This window comes from Podarcis tiliguerta (assembly GCF_965153285.1).
Source record: "Podarcis tiliguerta genome assembly, chromosome: 6".
Lineage (NCBI taxonomy): Eukaryota > Metazoa > Chordata > Lepidosauria > Squamata > Lacertidae > Podarcis > Podarcis tiliguerta.
In genome coordinates, this window is record NC_139539.1 from 62,051,865 (window position 1) to 62,070,383 (window position 18,519).

Genomic DNA, 18,519 nt, shown 5'->3' on the forward strand with positions numbered 1-18,519 from the left:
ACTGATGGGAGCTGAGGTCCAAAACATATGGAGAGCACCAGGTTGACAAAGGTTGTTGAAGACTGTGGCTTAAGTCAACATGCACACACACACTTCAGTGAATGTTGTATTTAATGTCTTTAATGAAGATGTACTTTGCTGTGCTGAATTATAGTGCAGAATTTTTACTGATGTATCCACAAGACTGGTGTGCTATGCTAAAATACACATACAATAACATCTTGCTGACCAGATATTTGTGTAAAATCAGTATATGGACAGGGAGGGAGGGATTGCCTCTGCTACTCATTCCCTGCACACATGGATACAAGCCTATGGCCTGTGCATGTTCTCCTTGAACATGCACCTTGAACACACATGGGCACTGTCCAGGGGTTGGAATAAACTGTGGATGTTGTGGGTACAATTCCACTTTCCTTGGTCCATGTGTACACAGGGCTTAGGGCAATATGGGATGGCTTTGATTTGGTTTATATTTTGACAGTGAGGGTTGAATTTTTTAAAAAGAGGGTTTTTGCCATTCCACAGGCATTTTACATACAAAGTAAAGAGAAAAAAAAGATTTTGTCTGTGCTTCTAGCTTGCCAGTATTCCACCCCCCACCCCCCAAGTCAGAGCAGCATGTTTTATTACCAGAGCTGACCTTACAATAAAGTAACAGGGCACAATTCTGCCATTAGGCAAAACTAGGCTGTTGCTTCAAGCGGCTGATATTGCATGTCACGGAAGTGCAGTATGCATTAATTAATTAATTCTACTGTCAAGGAGTGGGTAAGTTGGGATGGGTCATGCAAGAGGCCCCTGCTTCGATCCTTGGTGTCTCCAGGTAGGGCTGCGAAGGATTTGTGCCTGATGCTCTGCAGAGCGGCTATTAGCAATCAATGTCAATAGCACTGAGCAAGATGCATAAATGATCTGACTTTGTCTGGGACAACTTCCTATGTTCCATCTGTGGGGTTTTCTGACCAAGGTGCCAGGATAACTTGAGCAGCCTTAAGTTCTCTTCTCCTTGACTTCAGCAGGTATTTAATCTCAGGTAACAAAATGACATGAAGCTGTGCCTGCATAGCATTCCATTTTGTGGCAGTCAGTTGTAGGGGTGAAGACATTTTCCTTCTTCCATTATTCATCTTTGCATGACCTTGAACAGAAGGAGCTTTACTCTATAGCAGGGGCGATTATCGTACCATGTTTAAGTTTCGTTCACGATGCAAAACGGCTAAGCTATTATTGTTCTAAGATTCCTTTATAATCCTTTCCCTCCCTTGTGTTTTTTTATGGACTGAATAATGACAGTTCTTTATTGTCTCTGTAAACTAAACTCAGAAGCACGTCAGTCTGGAAGACAAGACTCGTTCAAAAAAGAAAAGGGGGAGGGGAAGCAGTTCGCGAAATGTCAAAGTGCCTTTGGTGGTTATTTGCACTTTCACTTAAATTAACAATATGATTGCCAGAACAATGAGGTTACGTATTCACTGTAAAAGCTTTGATGGTTAAGTTTGCCGCTGACTTCATAACTATTGGGTTTTCTCCTTCCTCGCTCACATAATGATGCTTAGGGACCTTTAAGCACAACTCTATCCATGCCTACTTGTAATAAAGCTCCTCTGTGTTCAGTGGAACTTACCCAATACCCATCTCCTGTGCTTATTTTTGTGATCTACCCAGCACCAGGCTGCGAACATCATGCTCTTGTGACAACTATTAACACACACACATATATTAAATTCAGAATCAAGAAAGGGATATCAAACTTTCCTCTAGCCCAGCGGTTCTCAACCTGTGGGTCCCCAGATGTTGTTGGACTACAACTCCCATCATCCCCTTGCTAGCTAGGGGTGATGGGAGTTGTAGGACCCACAGGTTGAGAAAGGCTGCTCTAGCTAGCCCATTAGGATAAAGAATGGGTAACCTGTTGCCATCCAGATATTACTGTAGTACAACTCCTATCATCCATGCCCATTGACCATGCTAGCTAGGGCTGTTGAGAAAAGAAGTCCAACATCTTCTGCAGGGCTACAGGTCCTCTCTACCTGCTTTAGGGGATGCAGGCTCACTCAGCTGTACCTTTTTTATACTGAACTTTCTTCACCCCAGCCTAAAGGTTTTCTATAATGTAGCATCTATGTCAAAAAGCAAAAGAAAAGTCTTGCTTGGCTCAGATTCCAAATATTTACTCATAATGATTCATGAAGTAGATGCTGAATGACATCAGTATACCAAAATCTCATTTGAAAAGTATTTTTTTGTCTTTTCATGGTGCAGCTGCTTTTCAATTACTGTGAAAGGTTATGAGTAAGTAGAAAAAACATACTATTTAAAAGCAATTTATTTTCAGGAAGACTACCTCCCCTCATGATAGATGAAGCAGCTCAAACACGTATAAAATGGGAGAGAACATTGCTAAAGCAATTTTAAAGATACATGCTAATGTGACTTTAAAATAATACCAAAAAAACCTGAATAAAATAAAACAAACTGCCCGTGTTTGACATTCCCATGATACTTACTTCACACTGAGCAGATTATTTTTAACACAGAGTTAACATGTGAGTGCAGAGAGCAGTTTCCACTCATTTATCTCTTTTACAAGAAAAGTAGTTGAGAGAAGAACTAGCTAGATACAAGGCCTTTCCTCAAAAGTCAGAAATGAAGCTAGAAATACACTGAACAGGAGGCAGTTAGAGGTAGAAGCTGCAAGGAGGAATCTTCTAATTAAAGTTGCAGGTGGTCTTTCCTGAACAGGACATTTTTCTATTATGTTTACGCAGAAGTAAACCCTGGGCTCCTTTGGAGGAAGGTGTGAGGTATAAATCTAATACATCATCATAATCTTAACTATTACTTAGAAGAGGTATAACATAGAGTATTTATGATAATCTGAAAAGGGGGTAATTAGCTGTATAATATAGAATTATATTAAGTGCCTTGTGGAACTGCTATTTTATTTCTGCTTCTAATAGATTGAAGAAAAGCACTGCCTTTCCAGGGCCAAGAATCCTAATATAGAAGCAACATTTTTTTTCAGAGGCAAAATTCTGTAGTTTGAATATTAGGACAATAGGCTTTCTCCAGAACATAAATTCTTCACTGAGAGTAGACACATGGATTCTCTGCAGCAGCAAATAACAAGGGCAACTTGCATAAACAAGTGAAAATATACAACAGGTAACAAACTATCATTTGAAAAAGACCTTTAGTGTTTATTGAAAACGAGTAATTAGTGTGGTGACTCCATGCATTTGACAGGCCTCTTGCTACTTTCCCAACTTTAAGGAAAGGACAGAAGCCACTAACACCCACACCATAGCATTTTTGATTCCTCAACTCCCACCCTATCCCTCACTTCTGGAATCAGCATGAAAAAGGATTATCCTTCCTTTTCGGTTAAATGGGTAAGTCAAAAAGAAGACCGGAAACAAAGAAAATTTCTGACAATAATTTTAGAGTCAAACAAATGTTGAGTCTTCAATAACTTAATTGCCACTGAATATACAGTCAAAGTTCCGATTTTTAAATGGCAGGTTCTTCTCCCATGCAGTAGGAAAAATCCCTGCGATGTCTTTGGACGTACACAAAAAGCTGCACTCTTAGCTATGGATTTCAAAAGACAGGCAGGTTTCTTAGTTATATCATTATAAGTTAACAATTTCTGGCAGACACTGAAAATACTAGTCCATGGAATATATTATGTCCTTGCAATTCAGTTACAGAGGCAAACAGACAGAACTTGGATGCCCACATTCACAGTAAGGTGGCAGTGCAAGGTAAGTTGTTGGCATGCAACCTGCTTCATGGTGTGCGCCTGATTTTGTCTGACAACATGATGTGCCGCCCTTTCCATCCCTCCTGGGAGCGGCAGGAGATGGCACTTGCCAACTGGCAAAACTTTCGCAGGAGGATCTTCCTAAGCAGCAGGTAAACCCAGGGGTCCAAGATCTGATTCAGTGAGGCCAAGCGGATAGCGGTCAAGAAGAAATTGCACTCTGTCTGCAGTTCTGTGCTTCGGGTGGAGTTGCAGGATTCTCTGCAATGATCCATAGAGGTGTGGTTGAACGTCACTTTCAGCATCATAATCTAAGGGAACAAGAGGGGAAATGAGCGCAGTAGAGACAGAGTCAATGATTTAAAGACATTCTTTGACATGGAACAATAGTCCACTTGACGGCATTTCCTGAAACCACTGCAGCCTATCAGATCAAAGACAGTCATGAGACCGTAACACTACCTGCTTCAATTAGTTCTTACATGCCAATCCTCATTCCAGAAGGCTGCATTTATGGATGCCAAAATGTGACCTGGGCCATTTAATTTGATTTATGTCTGCCAAAGGAAGATAAGAGTTCACCTCACAATTTCTAAGGCTTGAGGTGGACCATGTTTTTTAAAAGAGCTGAGAGAGCTGTGATAGAGGCATTGCTGTGATAGAGGCACGCATCTCTTTTGTCCTATTGTCCTCTCAGTTGGATGCTCAGCTCTCTCTGTTTGAAGTTTTTGCAGGTTTTTTTCAGCACTGCAAAACCTGTAAACGTAAGGCAGCCATTTTGCATTTATAAGAATATTTGTATACCAGTATTCATTAAACAAACAAACAAAAATCAAAGCAGTTTATAACAGTCATACACATATACAATAAAAAATGGGGAAATTAAAAGTCTGGGCTTATCCCCTGCCCCCGGTGAAATATGTATTCTTAATTGCCTGCATAAGCTTGAAAGTACAGACATTTTTTCCAGCAGGTGTTCACAGGTCAAAACAGAAGGTGCCTACTGAGTCTATATTAGAAGAGCATTCCATAGGACTGAGCTGATGACACTAAGTTCACCTCACCAACTTGGTAGATGACCTGTAGATGATGGCAATGATTGAGCTGAGATATAAGGGTATAAGGTATGATGAGTCATGGACTGAGTGTTCACGCCATTCTTCTATCGCACTCCCTTCAACAAACACTCTAGCATGAATCAAAACAAGACTTCCTCGGGGGGGGGGGTGAGCTGGCAGTCCTATCCTTGAAGTCAAGCTCAATTAATGAGCAACAACTATGTTGTATATCTGGGATTGTATCCAGTAAGTTTTACTCGGAGCAGAACCAATGAAATTAATGGGCCCAAAGTTGCCCAGGCCCATCAGTTTCAATGGGTCTACTTTGAGTAGGACTAACCTTGGACATAACCCCTGGAATTTTCCATCACTTCCAAATTAATAAGGGACAGAAGGAGGAACGAAAGCACCATTCTGTGCCTATGTTGTAAGTCCATTTCCCTCATGTAATAACCATAAAATGTTATCAGCATTTACAACAACTCTGCAATCCAACTCTTATTTTATACAACACAGACAAACACGGGGTACCTTCTGATGAAAGGCAAAGAGGTATTTATTTTTCCATGGATTAGTTGGCATTCTTTCTTCTATTTTCCCTTCACTAAGCTCTGCCTATAAAAACACAGCTGCCATATATTTTAGTGCCTTTTAAAAGGTACTTGATCAGTTTCACCCATTTTAAGGTCCACCGGGTTCTCTGGCAAAATATTTCCCATACTTAAATAGTAAGAAATTAATCCAAAAGCCCATGTGGAGTATTCTAAAGTGCACCTGTGGTTCATTTACTATGCCCCAAACGTAGTATATTTTACAATGGCAATAATGAAAACCGAATTAGCATTTTAATGAACATAAAGGAAAATCAATTATATTGCCTGGGTTCACTAATTGGCTTGGCCATTCCGCAGAAAAGAAAGCATTTGGGCTGAAAATTCTGAATGGTACTTTTATTAAAAGGGCTCTTTAGAGACTCGGCTGATATCACCCACACTATTTGGCTGTTCTGCTGCACATTATTCACACCGCATGGAGGGGGAGAGCAGGGCTGTGCCCACCGCCATGACCCCGCTGGCCCCCATCCCAGTGCGAACCCATCGGAGGAAGGTCTGAAGAGGGGGAGGATGCTCTATATGTGTTAAGTTGTGGGTGAACATATCAGACGACAGCAATTCTTTAAACAGCTCTTGTTTATTCACAGGACAGAACAGAACTGAACTGAAGAGTTCAGCCAGCCTGCTTATATAGAGCTCCACTACAACGCAACAGTAACCACTTTCTGTAACTATCCAATCACTGAACGTCACTTTCAATCCCTTATTTGCATATGTGGACCTGAGTGAAAACTATCTACAGTATCCCTCTGCTGGCCCAGGGTGAGAACTTCAGTATATAACAATATGAACCATGATTAAGCAGCAGGCAAATTTCACAGCCAGCCCACAATGCTGGGAAGGCTGCACAACTTTTGTTATGAAAACAGAGGGTTGGATCCAGAGTTAACTGCATATAATGTAGCTAGCACAGCTACCATTTACCCTGGTAGCAGGCAAGGAAGCAGTACTGCCACACTGCCAGAATATCCTAAGAACATAAGAAGAGCCTGCTGGACCAAGCTAATGACTCCATCTAGTCCAGAATCCTGTTTTCACAGTGGCCAAACAGGAGGGTTGCCATAATTCCCGACACCCGCAAAGTTGCTGAGCTTAGAAACCCACCAAAATTGTTTAGCTTTTTTTGAGAACAAACCCAAATTGTTGAGCTTTGGGGGGGGGGGAGTACCTCCCCAAATAGTGATTTTTAAGCTTTTGGAGTTGTTTCTCCAAATTTTTGGAGGGCCTTCTTGATAGTGGCTCCTGCCCTGTGGAATGCCCTCCCATCAGATGTCAAAGGAATAAACAACTATCTGACGTTTAGAAGGCATCTGAAGGCAGCCCTGTTTAGGTAAGCTTTTGAATGACTGATGTTTTAATGTATTTTTAATCTGTTGGAAGCCACCCAGATGGGCGGGGTATAAGTAATTAATAAAAATAATAATAATTTCTGCTGCTTTTCCCGTCGTGTTGCCATGCATACTGGGTCCCGACCCCCCGACACCATTTTTAAACCCGAAAACCGGGACATGTCAGGAGCTTTCCTGACGTATGGCAAACCTAACAAACAGATGCCTGTGGGAACCCTGCAAGCAGGAGCTGTGCTCAAAAGCACTCTCTTCTCCTGTGGTTTCCATTGCTGCCTCCAAACAGCGTTCGAAATAGCTGGACCATAAAGAAGGCTGATCGTCGAAGAATGGATGCTTTTGAATTATGGTGGGAGGAGACTCCTGAGAGTCCCACGGACTGCAAGAAGATCAAACCTATCCATTCTGAAGGAAATCAGCACTGAGGGCTCACTAGAAGGACAGATCGTGAAGCTGAGGCTCCAATACTTTGGCCACATCATGAGAAGAGAAGACTCCCTGGAAAAGACCCTGATGTTGGGAAAGATTGAGGGCACAAGGAGAAGGGGACGACAGAAGATGAGATGGTTGGACAGTGTTCTTGAAGCTACCAGCATGAGTTTGACCAAACTGTGAGAGGCAGTGGAAGACAGGAGTGCCTGGCTTGCTCTGGTCCATGGGGTCATGAAGAGTTGGACACGACTAAACGACTAAACAACAACAAGGTGCATTTCGCGACTAAGAAATCCCTGATTGCGAACACTTCCAAAAGCACAGTACAGTGGTACCTCGGGTTAAGAACCTAATTCGTTCCGGAGGTCCATTCTTAACCTGAAACTATTCTTAACCTGAAGCACCACTTTAGCTAATGGGGCTTCCTGCCACTGCTGCCACACAATTTCTGTTCTCATCCTGAAGCAAAGTTCTTAACCCGAAGTACTATTTCTGGGTTAGCGGAGTCTGTAACCCGAGGTCCCACTGTAGTGGTATTTGGCGCCTGGCTGAGACTCAAGATGAAATTTAAAAATGCTGCCGCTGGCCATTGCCTCTCTGCAGGCAATGCAACTTATATGGCTTTCTACTGCAAATGCATACAGCTTTTTCACTCTGCTCAATCTCTAATCTCTTGCTTATATATAGAAGCAATATTAATATTGTTCTGTCTAAATAAAACCACCAGAAAGAATGTTCTTTTTAATATGTGTGTGATGCATTTAATCTTAGCACACACACACACAGCATTTCCTGAAAACCTTCTTTAAAAAAAGCATCACCTCCATTCTGAAGAAGCTTCAATGATTGATCAGAATTCCTGTGTTCCATTTCCAAAAGGCAAGATAAATTTGAACACTGTGTAGTATAAAAAATCAAACCCTTTAAAATCACTGTATGTTGCTTTTGAGCAGACTAGTACCACTGGTTTTATGTTCTGCATAACATAGTTAACATACAGTAGATTAGTCAGAGACAGACCATTTCTAAATGCGCCAACAATGTACATCTTAGATTAACAGAAAATGCAGCAAGGGAAAGGGAAATAAACATAGCAAGAGATAATGTTGATATTAGATGCACTTGGGAATAGCAACAGACTTATTAATGTCTTATTATTTTTAGTAAATTGAGCTCAGGGGCAAGAGGCAGGAAGAGAGACTGAGGTTGAGTAAATTTATTATAACTGGGGTGGCTTAATCGAATGAATCTTTTAGGTCCACATGCATGTTGGTATTCCTGAGCTGAATCCAGGAAAGGTACAAAGTCCTTCTCCCTTTAGATGCTTATTGGAATTCTGTGACCAAGCAGTGCTCAGGTCAGGTGAATGCATTCAGTCTACTCTGAGAGAAGGAAAGCTTCTATTCAATCACAGAGTACCTCCCCCTTTAAAATTTAAACAAGACAGGGTTTGTTTGTTTGTTTTTTACACATTATAAATCTGGTGCATGTGGTGCAAAAAATCTCAGGTTGAATCGGTGTCATTTGGAAAGGGGTGGGAAGAGTAAGCACAGGGAAATAACCAGAAGGGCTACATATGGATATGTGTCAAGGTGGCAAAAAGGCAGCTATGGAAGCTTGCTCATCATGTGGATCATGCAGTTCAAGCAGTGACTACCACAAGTGAAGCATGAGCATATGCTCGTTCCAGTTTAAAGGAAGCTCTCTCTTTCCTATATTTTAAAAAGATAAAGGTACCCCTGACCATTAGGTCCAGTTGCGGAAAACTCTGGGGTTGTGTGCTCATCTCACTCTATAGGCCAAGGGAGCCAGCGTTTGTCCGCAGACAGCTTCCGGGTCATGTGGCCAGCATGATTAAGCTGCTTCTGGCGAACCAGAGCAGCACATGGAAACACCGTTTACCTTCCCACTGGAGTGGTACCTATTTATCTACATGCACTTTGACATGCTTTCAAACTGCTAGGTGGGCAGGAGCTGGGACTGAGCAACAGGAGCTCACCCCGTCACGGGGATTCGAACCGCCGACCTTCTGATCGGCAAGTCCTAGGCTCTGTGGTTTAGACCACAGTGCCACCCACATCCCTTCCTATATTTTACCAGTGCTCAATTTAGAGGGGGCACTTTACCTTCTTTGATGGCTTCCTTGGCTATTGCTTTCATAAAGCTATGGGTGACAAAATTTGGCTAGGACGTGTAGCTAGTCAGTGGTGTAGCTAGCCGCTCGGGTGCCCGGGGCGGTGCGCACGCCCTGCAGCCGAGCGAAGAGCGAGCCAAGGCAGGGCACGCTGCGTGGAGCTTCTCTGCAGCATCCCCCTCAGCTGTAGTCTGTGGGGCAGAGGCAAGCCCCACGCTGCTTGGAGGAGGAGAGCTGTCGAAGGCTACTAGCCATAAAGGCTGTGCTCTGCCTGCAAAGTTGGAGGCAGCAAACTTCTGGTTTCTGGAAATCACTCAAGGGAGAGTGCCCCTGCAGTATTGATGGAAGGGGCGTGCGGTGGGTACGGGAGTTATTTTTTCAAAAACACATATTCTTGCCATTTTGTCACCCCCCTCAGTGATGACACCCGGGGCAGCCCACACCCCCACACCCCCCTTCCTAAGACACAGGATTCAGGCGTAGGAAATCTCCTTAAAATCTTCCTTAAGCGCAAGCCCCAGCATGTTGCCTTTCTCAAGACTGTTCAATGGAACTGGAGGAACATAGCTGGGACTCGTACGGATCCGAGAAGCAGCTATGCAAAAGCAACTGTCATAAGTGGACTCCTGTGTTTAGAAACAGAGTGGAGTCCTATCCTAGCACAGACATAAAGCAACAAGTCACACAAACCCTGCCCTATGTTAGTCTTAGATTTCTCTAGACTGGACACTTAGGCTCTCTGGAAATTTTACACCCCATCGAAACAAAAGGGATTTTAATCTCTTCCCCAATAATTTCAGTACTACAATTAATGGTACAGTGGCACCTCGGTTTAAGAACATTCCAGTTTAAGAACGCTTTGGTTTACAAACTCCGCCAAATCAGAAATAATGTCTTGGTTTGAGAACTTTACCTCGGTCTAAGAACGGAATCCGAACACTGGAAGGGCATCGGTGGAGGGAGGCCTCATTAGGGAAAGCGCACCTTGGTTTAAGAACAGTTTTGGTTTAAGAACGGACTTCTGAAACAGATTAAGTTCATAAACCAAGGTACCACTGTACTTTGGTTTCCATTTCCCTAGTCTCCCTCCTTTCATCTCATGTTGCACCCCATAATATGCAATAACTCCCGTTTATGCCTCTGGGTTGGGTTTGGCAAAAGCTTTCAGGAATCATGGTTTTTCAGTATGTGAACACATTAGATTCAGGTTTGACTGGGCAGTAAAAAATTGTTTTATAGGAAAAGAAATATAGGAAATAGAAAATGGTTGTTTCTATTCTAGAGCCTGAAGGCACTAGAGAAACAGGCAGGAGTGTGTCATTTGCTACTGCGCTAAGTTCACGTTATTATGTGAATTTCCACTCATGAGACACCTGGGTTGCTTTTGTCACACTATCAGAAAAAGAGCTTTCTCTCTCTCTCTCTTTTGTTGTCTTGTTGATATTCACCTTGAAGAGCTTTCATCCAGCTGTTGGCTGAGTGTGGTTGTGACAAGCACAGAAAGCAACTGTTAACACAAAGGCCCAGTGAACAGCAATTATGAGCAATGAACAAAGGGTAATTAAAAATGAGGGGGGTTATCCACATTGCATCTGTCTGCATAACTCCCTCAGAGCTGCAAATTCACTGAAGTGTGTGTAAAGCAGGGGTCAGCAAACTTTTTCAGCAGGGGGCCAGTCCACTGTCCCTCAGACCTTGTGGGGTGCTGGACTATATTCTGAAGAAAAAAAAATGAAGAAATTCCTATGCCTCACAAATAACCCAGAGATGCATTTTAAATAGAAGCACACATTCTACTCATGTAAAAACACACTGATTCCCGGACCGTCCGCGGGCCAGATTGGGCCAGATCTGGCCCCCGGGCCTTAGTTTGCCTCCCCATGGTGTAAAGCAATTTGCAGAATGGAAGAAAATAGTCACAGCAAAAGTAAAATATCTAAAGCTGTGGGCCTAGAGCCCTGAACCTCATAGGAAATCCCCTGTTCCTAGCTAGGGACAAGCAAAATGACGTTCTCCACACTTCAAAATGCCTTGCTGCATAGTTCAGACACCAGTTCCTACATTCCTTAATTATACCCCTTCTTCCCCTGGCTTTGGTCATTTCACCCTGCTTGCATGGCAGGGCCATGGCGAGATGTATCTGACACATTCACACTAAAGTCCAAGGACTTTTGACGGCCTCTGCATGTTTGAAGTCATGAAATCCCTCCATTGCCCTGAAGAGCTTCAAGACTATGGTTTCCATTCTCTCATTCAAATGTTCATACTGACACAGCATCTCAAAAGCATAGAATTGTAGAGTTGGAAGGGAACTGACATAGCTCAGTGGTACAGCATCCATTTTGCATTCTGAAGGTCGTAAATTCAACCCCTGGCACCTCCACATAGTGCTAGGAGATTACCAATGAGAGCCCCCACTAATCAATGTAGAAAATCCTCAGCTAGGTGGACCGATGGTTTGACTCAGTATAAGCTTCCTATGGTTCCCAGAGCTTATGTTGAGAGAGAGAGATGTGCCTGTTCTGATGCTTTCTTGGTGCTAAATGATGTTGGAATTCTCATGTTCAGTTTTTAGACTAGATTTGTTCCAACCTTATGCTGTATCTACTGTACAGGCAATATTGACAAAACAAAATATGCTTGGACATTTGCTAAACATTTGAAATAATATTCTGAAAATATTAATCAGTAACATGACATTTTGATCTATTATTATACGTAAGGGAGGTCAGATCTCTTTTAAATTAATTGTAATCATTCATCATGATTCACTAGTATTCATTTTCTGAAACTTATTTTTTAATTTAAAATAAGCATGTTAATTATGTTAGAGCACCTTTTCACCCCCCCATACTGAAATTAAAGACATGTTCTCTAAACAACTACCTCTTCCAAAAGATTAACAAACATCTACAGTATTGCAATTTCTGGTCCTCCCTGTGATGGGTGAAGAGATCGTTTTAATCAAGTAAAACCACAGCACCTGATACTTAGAACTATAATTGAGCCAAGGCCAAGTGAGCCAATACTTTAGCTATTTCTGTTTACCAGTCTATGAAGTTGCACTTGATTCAGCAGATGGCAAACTGGGCCATCATATGATTGTGTTAGCTGGAGGAGAAATACAGCACTGTAGCCTAGGGCTCACCAACATTTTAGGACCCAAGGGCTGGAGAAACATTCACTCCATGTCCTGATTGAGAGGAAAATTCTGGTTCTTAAATGTCTTTTTATATCTATTTAAATGCATTTCACAATGTAATGATCTCATCCACATGGGGCTTCCTGGGTTATTTACTTACACATTGTTTGTGAATGGGTTACTGTTGACATTTATACCTTCTACACCTCATTTGTATCTGACCTCACTCTACAAAGTACTCATTCACCCAGGAATCTCTGAAGGCCACTCTAGATGGGACTTTAAATGCTCACTCTCTCCATTTAACTTGCTCGAGGTTGCTTTTAAAACTATGTAAATAGAATCTGTTTGGTATGGGGGAAGGGTGTGAATCTGAATGTGGGTGGAAAACTAAGCCCTCTCCTTATCTGCTGTGGTCTTGATGAAAATCTCTCCCTCTCAAGTTGGGAGTTTGCTTCTAATGCAAACAGCTTCTTTTAGAAGAGGGGTTTTCCTTAGGACTGCAGCAGGGGAAGAAAGTGTTAAATCCTCCATTGCACAATTATCAGCCCCTCTTTAGCTGATGCTGTTGCCTGTTAAATGCACTGCTGTATTTAACATGTGAGCCACAAGCTCTTGAATCATTCGGTCTCACTTCACAGGTGCCCAAAGGTACAATCTATTCTCAGCAAAATTCTAACCTTTGTGCGAGCTTCCCTCCCAATGCAGTAACCACAAGATCTTCCTCACCCAGGAAATCCTTGGTAAATCCTGAGAAATCCTTTATCACCTCAGATGAGCAAAGGCAAACTATCGCCGCAATCAACTAGCGTCCTGGAAGCAGGCACATGTAAGAATACAGGTATCTCTCAGGGCTGTGCATATGTAGCCATCCTGGATATTCACAATTGGTCTGCTCAGGAAGGGAAACGAAGGCCCTGGATTTAGCCACTCCCTACCATTCTCTTGCTTGACAAACATCTGGTTGCTGCAAGTGCCGCTTGTCTGGGAGGCTTATGCAAGAGCAGTGTTTTGGGTAGCTCATCACTGCTCTCAATTACAGCCCAATGATGATATACTCACCATTGCCCTTAATTACAGCCTAAAATGCATGCCCAGCTCTCTCTATAAGCTTTTGTGCACAATGATAATTTATTACTTATATCCCACCCATTTGACTGAGTTGCCCCAGCCGCTCTAAGAAAGGGAACCAGTGTAATGTAGCATTGAGAAAACCAGACTTCAATAAGGCAAACATGGCCTCACCCAAGCAGTTCACTGGGTGACCTTGGCTCCAGCACTCTCTCTTAACCCAGGGATGGGGAACCTGTGGGCCTAAGCTCCCATCATCTCCATCCACTGACCATTCTGCCTGGGGGTTGAAGTCCAACAAGACCTGAGATGCCACAGGTTCCTGCTCTCCACCTAACCTCATTTATTTCTATTTACTTGTTTGTTTTCTTACATTGACATCGGACCTACTTTGCTACAGCAGCATTTTAAAGCTAAAAGGGAGAAAGAACCACGTCTGCATGTCAGAGACAAGGCAGGACAGAAATATAAGAAATGCATGAAACTAAATGCAACACGCACTATTAGTTGCAAGTGGCAAGGGAATCGCAAGAGGGACATTTCGTTCTCCCTGCTCATCTAAACATCCCGCAACAGTTATTTTTCTTTTTCTCCTGTCATGGGTGGCAACAGCTTCTCTGGAGTTTCATAAGCAGAGGAAATTCAGTCCTCTCTTTGCGTTGGACTAGTGAAACTGGGGGGTGGAACATGTTTAGCTTAACAGTGATGAAGTTTGCCGAGCTGTATAAATAGGGCCTAGGAAAAGACTTCAAAGATCAAACATCCCTTTTGCTAGATCAGCCTGATATAGAACTACAGCACAGTCAAGCTAAACACGATTATGACAGACCCACATGTCAGGAGCAGGAAGTTCGCTACTGATTTCTAAGAGAGAGCACAACTTAAAATGATGCATGAGCAAGAAACCCCTTTGCCTCAGCTGTTTTTCTCCTGGTGAGGCTGAGAGAACCCAAAAATAACCCCTGCTGGGGACAGAATGAAGAGCAAGAGGATTAAGCAGCTTCTACTTGCTTATTTTTTGTCAAGTTTATAGCCTGCCTTTCCACCAAATGGTGCTCAACGTAGCTTAATGGCAAGAGCACACAAAGTAAAATGCAAGACAGCAATCAGAACCGCGAAAACAGAGTAGATAAAAGGTACCCATTAAACCCCAATAAAGCTGACAGTTGCAGCAATTTTTACGAAAGGCTATGATGTAGCAAGTCCAAAGACCAGTCTGAATTGAAGGTCTGTGGTGCCTTGGTGGGACATGGCGACAGGAGAAATGTTCAGTAAAAAAACCCCTCCCCCCCCACGCTTGGAGCTTTTAAATTGCTCCGCCCATCTTACATAGGGAAATAGCTGCATTTTGGCACATAAAACATGTGTTTTCTTTCTTTCTTTCACAGAAAAGCATGGCAACTGGTTTGTGTCACCAACTGGTGCCCACATGCTTCCACAAGTTATTCTCTAATTTATTTTAAAAGGTTACAAGTCAACCTGGTACTCAAATATCAACTGGAGCTCTCGTTTCTTCAACTAGAGCCAGGGCTTTTTCGGCCATGGCTCCGATCTGGTGGAACACTCTGTCACAAGAGACCAGGGCCCTGCGGGACTTGACATCTTTCCGCAGGGCCTGCAAGACAGAACTGTTCCACCAGGCCTTTGGCCAGGGCACAGCCTGACTCCCTCCCTCGGCAATCTTTGCGGAGCTCGGGCCCAATGGCTGCCAGTGGCTTGAATTAATTAATTTTATAATGAATGATTTTAGAGTGTTGTTTGTGCTGTACTTTTGTACTGTTTATTGTTAGCCGCCCTGAGCCCGGCTTCGGCTGGGGAGGGCGGGATATAAATAAAATGTATTATTATTATTATTATTACTTGTGTGGCTTAGAATGTTGCAACCATTTCTAAAACAGCTAGAGTAAATCCAATAATTTTTATGCCTCGTCCTCTTTTTAAAGACTGTTAAGCAGGGGAGGAAAAGATGATCAATACTGTAAAGAATGCTGAAGCTATGAAGCTCAGTGGCAGAACACATGTTCTGCATGCAGAAGGCACAGAGTTCAATCCCTGGCATTTCCAGTTAAAAAGGTACAGGTAGCAACCTGATGGGAGAGATCTTGGAGATCTGCCCACCAATACTGAGCTAGATGAACAGCTGGTTTAAAGCAGCTTTGCTTCCTACTTTCCCGTATGAGAGAAGCAGAGATGCTTCAGGTGTGTACAGTCACCCTACTTTAATTTCTGGTGAAAAACCTCTTCACACTGCTTCAAATGTTTGCAAAACCTGTTGGGCTGGAAGCACCAGAGCGGCAAAAGAAATGAGCAGAGGGCAGGAGGGACATGGGAAGCAAGCTCTCTCAACCCTTTCATCTTTCCTTAAAACTAGTGTTCAACTCTAGCCTGATGCAGCCAAGAGTGTGCACAACTCTTCAAAGAACATTTAAGACGTCTAAATAAACTGGAAGGCAGAATATAAGTTTTCCAAATAATATACCTGCACAAAGTGCTTAGCATAACATCCAATAATAGGCTCCCTTGCATTGCCATCTCCCTCTCTCCAGCTCACTCACTTTCTAGCATTATGATCTTAAGAAGTGTGCATGCATACGAAAGCTTATACCAAGAACAAACTTAGTTGGTCTCTAAGGTGCTAGTGGACAATTTTTTAATATATTTCGACTGCGTCAGACCAACACGGCTACCTACCTGTTTCTAGCATTATGGTAAAACTTGGGAAGTTTTGCAGAAGTTATTTGCTGTTCTCATCAGAAGGCTAAAAGCAGAAGCTATGCTTTTTATTTTTGCTCATGACTTCTTTTTTTGTGTTCAGGTATTCAAGCCCTCCAAAAGCGCAATGCAAACTATAAAGATTCGTATTTATTTACATTTGTCCAAAAAAGGAATGATTCACATATATTTTATTCTGAGCACAGGTTTTCCCCCCTATTATTATTTTCCAAGGGGGTGGCGGGTAGCCAGCTATTCTACGGTGAAGTCCGCCACACACACACACACACACACACACACACACAAACACAAGAGACAGGTTGTCCACCTACCAAGAGCGGCGACCAGCAGGCAAAGAGGACACACATGATCCCCAGCAGCTGGATCAAGGTTTCCATGGTGATCCTGCCCCACTGCCTCCTGGACTGAGACGCGGAGTTTTTGGAGCGGCAGCGGCACACCAGGGCGACGATGGTGGCCAAGTTGCAGGCCACGGTGACGGCGAGCGAGAAGAGGCCCAGGAAGGCGAAGGTGGAGGCGAAGATGACGTTGCCCACGTGGGGACCCTGATCCCCGGCGCTGATGAAGCACCACGTGCCGGGCCACTGGAGGGCGTAGCGCCCGACGCCCACCACGGGCAAGCACGCGAAGGCCAGCACGGCCACCCAGATGCTGAGCAGCACGGCCTTGGTGACGCGCGTCTTCATGTGGGCCGAGTACCAGTGGGGCGCGCGGATGGCCAAGGTCCTCTCGACGGCCATGGCGCTGGCGATGAAGAGCGGGCACAGCCCGAAGACGGTCATGCTGAGGCCGAAGAAGGTGCACAGGCGCAGGGAAGGGTCCACCGCCCGCCAGTCGCGGTTGGCCCGGTAGACGGCGATGACGATGGGGCTGGTGAGAAGCTGCCCGGTCAGGTCAGTCAGGGCCAGGGAGCCGATGCAGAGCAGGAAGGACTTTTTGCGCGCGTTCTGCTTCTTGTGGTAGGCGCGGTACACCAGCAGCAGCGCTAGCCCGTTGCCCACCAGGCCCGTGGTCATCATGGTCAGGGCGAAGACCACCGACACCGAGCCGCACTCCTCCGGGCTGGTGGCGTTGCCCTTCTCCCTGCTGCCCGCCGCCGCGGCGCTCAGCAGCGCCATGGGCGTGCAGTTGAAGCGCCCGTCGTAGGGCCCGTAGGAAGTCATGTTGCTGCTGGTCGGGAGGGCGGCGGCAGCGGCCGGGGCAGCGGGACGGGGCGGGCAGCGGGGCAGGCCCATCCCATGGTGGGGCGCCCGCGAGAAGGCAGCTGGGTGCGCGCGCTAGACGGCCACAAGCCAGACGGGCGAAGGAGCAGAGCGAGCCGCGGCTGCCTTTTAAAGGCAGGCGCGGGGGGCGGAGCCCCGACGGCCGAGCGGCTCCATTGATCTGGGTCTGGCAGCGGGGCGGGGGCGGGCGGCCTTCCCGCAGCGCCGAAAGAGGGGCGACATCCGCTTTCTTGCACCTGCCCGGCGCGGAAAGGGGGTCTTCCGTCTGCCAGCGAAACCGTTCAGCAGACCTTGTTTTGAACTCGAGGACCGATGTCAGGGAAGCCGCCGTCGGAAGTCCCGTGGATGATCCTCCCTCTGCCAGCCCCGGTGCCCATACCCGCCGCTTCGAGACTTACTAGGCTGCCAAGCGCGGGTGCTCCGTCGAGGATTTCTCGACCTTAGAAACCGCTCGGGACAGCTTAAGTTGCGGCCCCTTTACACACCTAGCCGCTGTTTGGCCTCCATCGGAGAGTGGTTGGTCGAATCGCTCGTGAAGCGCGGTTCCTAACCGCAGCTACAAAACGGGAAAATGAACTTGACAATCGCGGCGAATCCCAGGAAACACAAAAATCATATACTGTAGAAGTATAGAGAGGCGCTGATGCCATCTAGCGGGAAGGAACTCCCGTCCATTTCCTAGTCACCCAAGATAGCGGCACGTGCGGATTTAGGGGTTCATTCCATGTAAATAGCGGATAGGCGCCCGGCTCCCAACGTGCTGAATTTTTATAGTTGCGAAAACGTCAGTGGTCCAAGGAAACGCTATATGCTGCAGACGCCGCTATGTCACTTGAATGAACAGCGCGATCTGGGATTTCAGAGTTGCGTTCACTTACAAGACGTCTAGCGCTTTGCAGAGGACATATTTGAAGGCATACACATAATAAAAAGGGCCTATACCGCTTTCAGTTTTGGCAGCTAGAGACACAGCGTTTATTTCTCGTCAGTTACTATTTGA

General features: G+C 44.8%; 1 protein-coding gene across 1 annotated transcript; it reads right to left on the reverse strand.

The window, feature by feature from the left end:
• Positions 1-2,311: 2,311 nt before the first annotated feature.
• On the reverse strand, positions 2,312-18,093 carry PTGER3 (prostaglandin E receptor 3). Its single transcript, XM_083447201.1, has 2 exons — positions 16,608-18,093; positions 2,312-4,077 (listed from the first exon to the last, which is right to left on the reverse strand). Exons 1-2 carry the CDS (start codon positions 17,529-17,531, stop codon positions 3,793-3,795), a joined length of 1,209 nt encoding a protein of 402 aa, XP_083303327.1. The 5' UTR covers positions 17,532-18,093; the 3' UTR covers positions 2,312-3,792.
• Positions 18,094-18,519: the final 426 nt, after the last annotated feature.